General features: G+C 41.7%; 1 protein-coding gene across 3 annotated transcripts in view; it reads left to right on the top strand.

Annotated features, from left to right (window-relative positions):
• Positions 1–303: 303 nt before the first annotated feature.
• TPR (translocated promoter region, nuclear basket protein) overlaps positions 304–8,904 on the top strand; it is a 41,650-nt gene continuing 33,049 nt past the window's right edge. For 2 of the 3 annotated variants that reach the window (XM_057427417.1, XM_057427416.1), the window contains exons 1-8: positions 305–564; positions 4,148–4,252; positions 4,675–4,748; positions 6,265–6,361; positions 6,711–6,814; positions 7,472–7,636; positions 8,414–8,506; positions 8,620–8,700. In XM_057427417.1, coding sequence (XP_057283400.1) covers positions 414–564; positions 4,148–4,252; positions 4,675–4,748; positions 6,265–6,361; positions 6,711–6,814; positions 7,472–7,636; positions 8,414–8,506; positions 8,620–8,700 — 870 coding nt within the window. In that variant the 5' untranslated portion in view covers positions 305–413. Of the gene's footprint in view, positions 565–4,147; positions 4,253–4,674; positions 4,749–6,264; positions 6,362–6,710; positions 6,815–7,471; positions 7,637–8,413; positions 8,507–8,619; positions 8,701–8,904 lie in introns of all 3 variants that reach the window. The other variant, XM_057427418.1, reaches the window with a different exon arrangement.

Genomic DNA, 8,904 nt, shown 5'->3' with positions numbered 1-8,904 from the left:
AGGCGCCACTCGGCCTGGCGCAGGTGAATGACGTAACACAACCCAGACGGGAGCGCGGGAATCGAGCTCAACGCCAGGGCAGCTATGCTTTGAATGGCAAAGCAGTAACACCTCCTTCTGCAACTCCTGGCCCCACAGCGCGCCTTAGAGGAGCGAGCAGCCTCAGGGCGAGCTTCGAGACGAAGCGTTCGGGACTCTCGTATCGATTTTAGCAGCTTTCTTTCCTACACCGACCCAAGGAGCTCCCTTCCCGGAAGCGTTCGTAGACGCGCCACTTCCTACCTGGAAAATAACGCCGTGATTTGGCGGGGCCAGACCAGCGTGCTCGCGCATGCGGCTCTGTGACGCCTGCGCTGTTGAGCGCGCCACGGCCGGCGCCGGTGAGGTCGGACAGCGCAGGGGCTGCCGCCAAGATGGCGGCCGTGCTGCAGCAGGTCCTAGAGAGGGCCGAGCTCTCCAAGCTGCCCAAGCAGGTGCAGGCGAAGCTGGAGCGCTTCCTGGCCGATCAGCAGAGCGAGATCGACGGGCTCCGAGCCAGGCATGAGCGTTTCAAAGTGGACAGTGGTGAGTCTGAAGAAGGGGAGCTGGGAGAACGGGGCGGGCCCCGACCTGCTCTGTACGGAGGGGATCGCGCTGACCAAGGGCTGAGCAGTATGTGCTCGTCCCGGTGCTTGGGCAGAGGCAGCGGGCCGGCAGCTCGGCTTCGGGTGGGTGGGCTGGGGCCAGGCCGGGTATCCCTTTCTCCTTTGTGCTTTTTAGCGAGTAGCAATGTCTCGGTTCTTTCTGATGAGAGAAGTGAGGGAGGGCTGGGCCTCAGGGGTCCTTGGCATCAAAACACTTTGAGGGGACGACGTGGGACTTGTGAGGTGGGTGTGTGCGTCCTGTGGCTGGGAAGGAGCACTGAGGCGGGGGGGGGGGGAGGGGAAAGGGGCGTGTCCCTGCAAGGTCCCTTCAGTAGCTACCTGATAGGGTTTTTTCTTTTTCTCTTGTCTAGAAGAGTCGGATTTGGTTTTATTTTCTTTTGCAAAGGACTACTCAGGGTTATAACTACCTTCAGAACGAGTTCAAGCAAGAGCCTTTCATCAGGTTTTTAGCAGGCATTGGTATGCTTCAGTGTGCTTTGGTCATTGTTGTGGAAGAGAAATAGTTGGTTGTTTACCCAGCTCTCAAATAGCTTTACGTTTATACTTTTTCTGATAAATTCCGTATTGAAGACCGTAACCTTTCTGTAAAATGCTCCTCATAGAAATCAGTGTTTTTATATTAATTTGGAGGTTACTTTGTCATAAATAATAGCAGTAGAGAACTTCAGCAGAAATGGGGCTAGAGTCTAGATAATTATAAGCGCTGGGGCAGGGTTGTGAGTATGAGTTAATGTCTTGGGTAGGTGACATATTTCTAATGTAAACTACCACCTTTCAATGTTTCTGTTTCTTTAGTGATAAAAGTCTTATTAAAGAAAAACAGTGAAGTATAATGTCAATTAAAGTATAGCACAGATTTTAGCAGGTTAGTCTCGTTCTCATCTTGTGTGGCTGAAAAGGGTGCATTATTAGAGGCTTATAAAAAGTGGAAGCAAGGACAGGCGGCCTGGGAAGAGTACAGAGATGCTGTCCAGGAAGCTAGGGACCAGGTTAGGAAAGCTAAGGCCCAGTTAGAATTAAACTTGGCTAGGGATGTTAAGGATAACAGGAAGGGATTCTACAGGTACTTAACAAATATAAAACAGACTAGGCCCCCTTCAGGAAGCTCTCAGGAGAACTGGCTACACAGGATTTGGAGAAGGCTGAGGTTCTGAATGACTTCTTTGCCTCAGTCTTTACTGGCAAAGGCTCTAACCGCACCACCCAAGTCTTGGAAGGCAGATGCAGGGACTGTGAGAATGAAGACCTTGGGCCCACTGTAGGAGAGGATCTGGTTCAAGACCATCTTAAAAATCTGAATGTGAACAAGTCCATGGGACCTGATGAAATCCCTCCGCAGCTCCTGAAGGAGCTGGCAAATGAAGTTGCTAAGCCACTGGCCATCATATTTGAAAAATCATGGCAGTCAGGTGAAGTTCCCGATGACTGGAAAAAGGGAAATATAACACCCATTTTCAAGAAGGGGAAAATGGATGACCCAGGGAATTACAGACCAGTCAGTCTCACCTCTGTGCCTGGCAAAATCTTGGAGCAGATTCCCCTGGAAGGCATGCTAAGACACATGAAAAACAACGAGGTGCTTGGTGACAGCCAGCATGGCTTCACTAAGGGGAAATCCTGCCTGACCAATTTGGTGGCCTTCTATGATGGGGCTACAGAACTGATGGACAGGGGTAGAGCAACTGACACCATCTACCTGGACTTGTGTAAAGCGTTCGACACTGTCCCACACAACATCCTTGTCTCTAAATTGGAGTGACATCAATTTGACGGATGGACCACTCGGTGGATAAAGAACTGGCTGGATGGCCTCACACAAAGAGTTGTGGTCAATGGCTCAATGTCCAGATGGAGACCAGTAACGAGTGGTGTCCCTCAGGGATCGGTGTTGGGACCGGTCTTGTTCAGCGTCTTTGTCGCTGACATGGACAGTGGGATTGAGTGCGCCCTCAGCAAGTTTGCTGATGACACCAAGCTGTGTGGTTCAGTTGATATGCTGGAGGGAAGGAATGCCATCCAGAGGGACCTTGACATGCTTGTGAGGTGGGCTGAAGCCAACCTCATGAAGTTTAACCATGCCAAGTGCAAGGTCCTGCACCTGGTTCGGAGCAATCCCAGGCACAGCTACAGGTTGGGCAGAGAAGAGATTCAGAGCAGCCCTGCAGAGAAGGACTTGAGGGTGTTGGTCAATGAGAAAATGAACATGAGCCAGCAGTGTGCACTCACAGCCCAGAAAGCCAACTGTATCCTGGGCTGCATCAAAAGGAGCGTGACCAGCAGGTCGAAGGAGGTGATCCTGCCCCTCTACTCTGCTCTTGTGAGACCTCACCTGGAGTATTGTGTGCAGTTCTGGTGTCGTCAGCATAAAAAGGACATGGAACTGTTGGAACAAGTCCGGAGAAGGGCCATGAGGATGATCAGGGGACTGGAGCACATCCCGTATGAAGATAGGCTGAGAAAGTTGGGGCTGTTCAGCCTGGAGAAGAGAAGGCTGCGTGGAGACCTCATAGCAGCCTTCCAGTATCTGAAGGGGGCCTGTAGGGATGCTGGGGAGGGACCCTTCATTAGGGGCTGTAGTGACAGGACAAGGGGTAACGGGTTAAAACTTAAACAGGGGAAGTTTAGATTGGATATAAGGAGGAAATTCTTTCCTGTGAGGGTGGTGAGGCACTGGAATGGATTGCCCAGGGAGGCTGTGAATGCTCCATCCCTGGCAGTGTTCAAGGCCAGGTTGGACGAAGCCTTGGCTGAGATGGTTTAGTGTGAGGTGTCCCTGCCCATGGCAGGGGGATCGGAACTTGATGATCTTAAGGTCCTTTCCAACCCTAACTATTCTATGATTCTATGATTCTATGATTTCAAATTCAAAGATATGATAGGAAGTATAAGAAATAAAAATCCCTCAGTACTTCCTTAGAATTCCATTATGCCCAAGAGAGATATTGGTTCTTCTTTCACTATGTACTTTACATTTAAGCTCAATGATTCAGTTACTGTTTCAGATAACCAAAATTTAGATCTGTGTTTGTTGGGATTTTTTTTCAGTGCTATGGGATATGCAGCACAGAGCACAAGAGTTTGTTTTAACATGTGTTAATTAAGAATTTTTTAAAATCAAATCCCTTGCCACCTGGGTTTGTCTGGATTCTATTTTATGTGTATAGAAATACACTAGAGTGAAAAAGTTTTATGTCGATGAGATCACACTGCATAATTGTGATGATACAGCATTCTCTAGCTACATCAAGAATGTTAAAGAACTATTAAAATTAATTAGGTTATTTTTTTATGGATCATTTCTGGAAATATATCACTTTCCATGCTAACAAAGTATTTTGAGCAATGTTAAATTGTGAAAAATGTGAAAATGCATCTTTTTGCCTTCAAAAGTACTTTTTTCTTCATTTCTACCGTAGTCTTATTATTTTTAGATGTATTCTTTATAAATACCATTCTTTATTAAAGATGTTTATTAATAATGAGGTAACAATGTTATTTTGCAGAACAACAGTACTTTGAAGTAGAAAAGCGCCTGGCTCAAAGTCAGGAGAGGCTTGTAAATGGGACACAAGAATGTCAAACTCTGCGTGAGGAGCTTAAAAAACTTCGTAAGTATAATGCACATCCTTCATATTGTCCAGGAGATCCATTCTTTAGTCCAGTGTTGTGTTGAAATGCCTTAGGTTTTAAATAGGAGTTGAAAATCCATCCAAAACTATTTTTTATTTCAGCAAGTAGAGTGATGTTTTGCTTTTGTGTTTTGTTGTTTTCTTTAACAGGATTTTTATTCTAATGGAAAAAAAGCACCCTTGCTTTCGTTTCTTTGTAGTAATAGTAGTACAGTGGGTTGTGTATTGATCTTCACAATAAATGCTTCTGCTCTCAGAATTTCCTTAGTACTAACTAGTCCATCCATAGCGAAGTGTTTTTAATGTTAATGGAAGTTTCGGCTTATATCGCATTTGGAGAGTGAATTCTGTTATTATGTTACAGTGGGGATCCCTCACTACCTTATATTTTTACCCAACAGATGAACAGTTGAAGTTACTGAATGAGAAAAATAAAGAGCTTGAAGCTGCTCAGGATCGTAATGCAGCCATTCAGGTACTGGAAGAATTTGACAATAAATTGAAAGACTTGGGTTCACCTGTGTCATTGCAGTATCAGTTTCCAAAGTGGATGTATCTGTATCAGTGATGTACATATTTACACGGCTGTGTGTACAAGAAAATTTTGGGGCTTTTTTGAAGTAAATGCTGGTGTTTTAGATGAATGAATTACAGGTGAACATATGTCGGAGCAGATGCTTTTATTTCAGTTTGGATAGATTGTTTCATTCTCTCTGAAACATGTTGAAGTGACTTTAACCAAACCTCAAAAACTGAACAGTGATGTAAAGAAGAGCTCTGGTTTTTTTCTCCATCCTTTCCCATGCTCTGGCACAGTTGCTTTATGCTTAAAAGTCATGGGGTTGCAGGATGAGAAACTTCAGCTGACTTATCCAGCAGAACACTAATTTTAGAGCAGGAAGTGAAAACATTACTATTAGATTGATTTGTACCCAATGAGAAGACTGATGTGATTGCTTCCTCAGAGGGGCTTATGTGGGCCTAACTGAAGTGGTTTGTATTGGCACATTAGAAAGCAGAGACAGTAGTATGATTCAAGACTATTGACTTTTATTTGATTTTTATACTGACTTTTTTTTACATGTACTCATTCCTTGGTTACTCTGTTATCTTTTTTAAAGTAAAACTTTTCCATAGAATCGTAGATTACTGGGTTGGAAGGACCTCAGGGGTCATCTGGTCCAACCTTTCTTGGCAAAAGCGCAGTCTAGACAAGGTGGCCCAGCACCCTGTCCAGCTGAATCTTAAAAGTTTCCAACGTTGGGAATCCACCACTTCCCTGGGAAGATTATTCCAATGGCTGATTGAATTTCAGTTGAGTCTTAACTGTCAAAGCTGTCTTTCGAAGAATATTAAAATTAGATGCAGTTTTGAACAGTTCCTGTTGCTTGTTTTGGATTTCTGTTAAGCCTTCAGTTTGTTTCATCTGCTCTAAGTTAAACGATTTTCATTCCAATTTTCATTCAAATACAGGTAGAACCAGAGCGAGTCTTGTGGTAGTCTTGATCTCTCTAAGCCAATTAAAAAGCAAAGGCATGAAAAGTGCCTATTCAGTATGCTGGTCCTGAAATCTGTGTGTTACTTCTCTCATCTTTACTAGTGGTATTCTCTCATGCTTTGATAGTGGCATTTCACATTTAAGCACAAAGGGGCAGCTGGATATCAGTATTGGTGATTTATGGGGAAAAAAGCCCTCATTAATTAAAATGTTTTGGCTATTAGGCGCTAGAAGAAAGAGGTACATTAACCTGCATTTGTTTGAATTACATAGCCCAACATGAAAGAAAAAATGGAAACAGCCATGCTTTCAGAATTTATAGTTTAGACTGATAGAGCTGCCGACTATAAAAGCCATTTATCCTGTTTTTCAGTGATTGGGGTAACTTACTGTGGTTTAGCATACTTCTTTGTGATGGTAAGTATAAATAGTGACTATAAACTGTTATGAAAGCCGATCATGCTTTTTATTGCTCTTTGCATTTTTTTTTCAGAGCCATTTAAGTAGAGAAAAAGAAGAACTGGAAGCTGAAAAGAGAGATTTGGTTCGAACAAGTGAAAGACGATCTCAAGAGGTTGAACATTTAAATGGTATAGCCAAGAACATATTAACAAAATAATTCACATGGGTTTGCTAAATACAAGACAGTTGGACTGATATGGAGTACCCAGTTTGTATAGGCAGTCCCAAATAATGGAAAGAAAACAGTATTTAGAGAAGGGGAAACAAGAAAGGGAATCACCATGCTAATTGTAGAAAAACACAGCAGTTTGATGCTTGGTTTTATAGGGAAAAAAACATACATTTTACAATATCTTACTGCACAGTATGCATTATGGGTTGCCTGTTCTCATTCTTTACAATTTGGATAAACCGAGTAAGTAAAACTGTTACATAATTAGCTCTTTTTAACGCTGATTTCGTTCCTCCTTCTTCCAGAGGATGTTAAACGCTTAAATGAAAAGCTTACAGAAACAAACACAGAAAAGGTGAAACTTCAGTTGAAGTTGGATGAACTTCAAACATCAGATGTTTCCATGAAGGTGAGTAGTCCTTTACATGCACTGTACATGTTAATGTTCTAATAAGTAGTTGTTTGTGTGACATAATCCTAATTTTCTCATTATTGAGTTTGAAAGTAGGTTGAGTGCACTCCTGTTATTTATAACATTTTATTATGAAACTGGTGACTGTCTGGAAGAGAGACATATTTGTAGAAAGCAAAGGGGCATCAAGTTGGGCAGGCCTATCCAAGCCTCATGGATGGCAATGATGGCTCCTGCTATCCACTAGGAAGGACTCCAGGTCCATGAAGGCAGGTAGAAAGGAGAAAAGTAATTATTTGTGAACCTGCAGAATTTCTCTGTTGTCAGAAGAAACTATAAATAGCTGAAAGTGAGGAGGAAACGAGAAAAGAGGAGGAAGGCTTTGATACCTTAATTTGTTTCCTCTATCTAGATATTAGTGTAGTTCCCACCTAATGTAAACTTTGAGAAAACTAGCTCAAGCTTCAAGAAATTCTTGTAGTTTTAGACTTGTAAGTTAGTATTACCAATATAATAAGGAACACTGCCTGTCATTTTGTGATATTTAGCATATTACAGTACATTTTTGCTACTCCTACTCTGATCATAGTTCTTTGATTAGCTGCTTATTTTCTGTGGAAATGATACAATTACACTATACAATTTTCTTTTTAGTACCGTGAGAAAAGGTTGGAGCAAGAAAAAGAACATCTACAGAATCAGAATGCATGGCTGAATACTCAGTTGCAAGCCAAAACAGAGGAACTTCTACATACTGCCAGGGAGAAAGGCAATGAAATCTTGGAACTTAAATGTAATCTGGAGAACAAGAAGGAGGAGGTAGTGTAATTACTGAGTGCTTTTGTCATTTCTTAGAAATTACAGCTCCTGATTAACTGTATTAAACAAACCTGAGTACTTCAACTTGAGTAAAAAAAGTATGTTGTGTAGTTAATAGGGAGATGTTCTTTCTTTCAGCTTGTAATTTTTAAGGAATATGTATAGTTACCATTATCTAGAGTAGAATAGTCAAAGATTTTAATTATAAGCTAGAAATTTTGGAGTTGCTGATAACAAAGCTATATAAAGGTATAATGCTGTTAAAATGTACAGGAATACAGGAGCAGAAAGATCTGGCTCAACATTCTTTGCAGAGTGGGAAGATGGTATTTTTGTTTTCCTACAAAAAAACACATGGCAGAGTCAATGGCTGAGTTTTGAAAATACTCCGCTTCAGTGAGATTCTGTTTGGGTACCTAAGCAGTTTCTTTAACAACTGGCAATTGGGCAGATTTTCTGTGGCACTTCAGCTCCACTGAGGCTCATGGCTTTATTTGGTTATGCACAATTGGAGCAATTTGGGAATTCTCGTTTTTAGTTTTAACTGAATGCATGGGGGCAAGTTCTGTTAGAAAATGTAAGGATTTAATTTCTTTCTGGAACATGTTTGGGTTTTGTTGGTTTTTGTTTGTTTGTTGTTTTTTCGTTGTTGTTGTTGCTTTTGGTTTGGTTTGTTTCTTTTTTTTAAGTAAAAAGCAATGAGATGGGCAATTTCCAAAACAAACTGGACTGGAAAGACAAGCTTATACACAATGTTCTCATTTATTCTTTGAACAGGTTTCCAGAATGGAAGAGCAGGTAAACAGCTTAAAACAGTCACAGGAAAATCTTCAGAAGCAAGTGGAAGACCTTTTGAATAAACTGAAGGAGGTAAGACAACTTGAAATATATGTGGAACAGCATTACAGTTGCTTATACAAATTACAAATCAAAATGTGTGAAATAGAGTTGAATGCTCACCCACCCTGTCTCTAATTTACTAGGCAAAAGAACAGCAAGCTGGTATGGAGGAAAGATTTCACAGTGAACTGAATGCCCATATAAAATTGTCCAATTTGTATAAGGTGAGTTTATCGATTCTAAGTGTGTTATTACTAATACTTGGCACTGAATCATAGCATTTAGTGTAATGCAGGTCAATTTTGGTTTTGTTGGGTTTTCTTACCCACAAAGTGTGGATGTGGGGAAGACATTGCAAAACGTTGTGAAACATACAAGATTTTTTCTTTGCCACTCTTAGGCAGTATTTGAAATCTTGCATTGCTTGG

This window comes from Pezoporus wallicus, unplaced genomic scaffold, assembly GCF_028554395.1.
Source record: "Pezoporus wallicus isolate ANWC-B61680 ecotype Strahan unplaced genomic scaffold, APGP_CSIRO_Pwel_v1 scaffold_7107, whole genome shotgun sequence".
NCBI classification, from domain to species: domain Eukaryota; kingdom Metazoa; phylum Chordata; class Aves; order Psittaciformes; family Psittacidae; genus Pezoporus; species Pezoporus wallicus.
The sequence above is the reverse complement of the archived record's forward strand: the minus strand, read 5'-3'. Positions and strand labels throughout refer to the sequence as shown.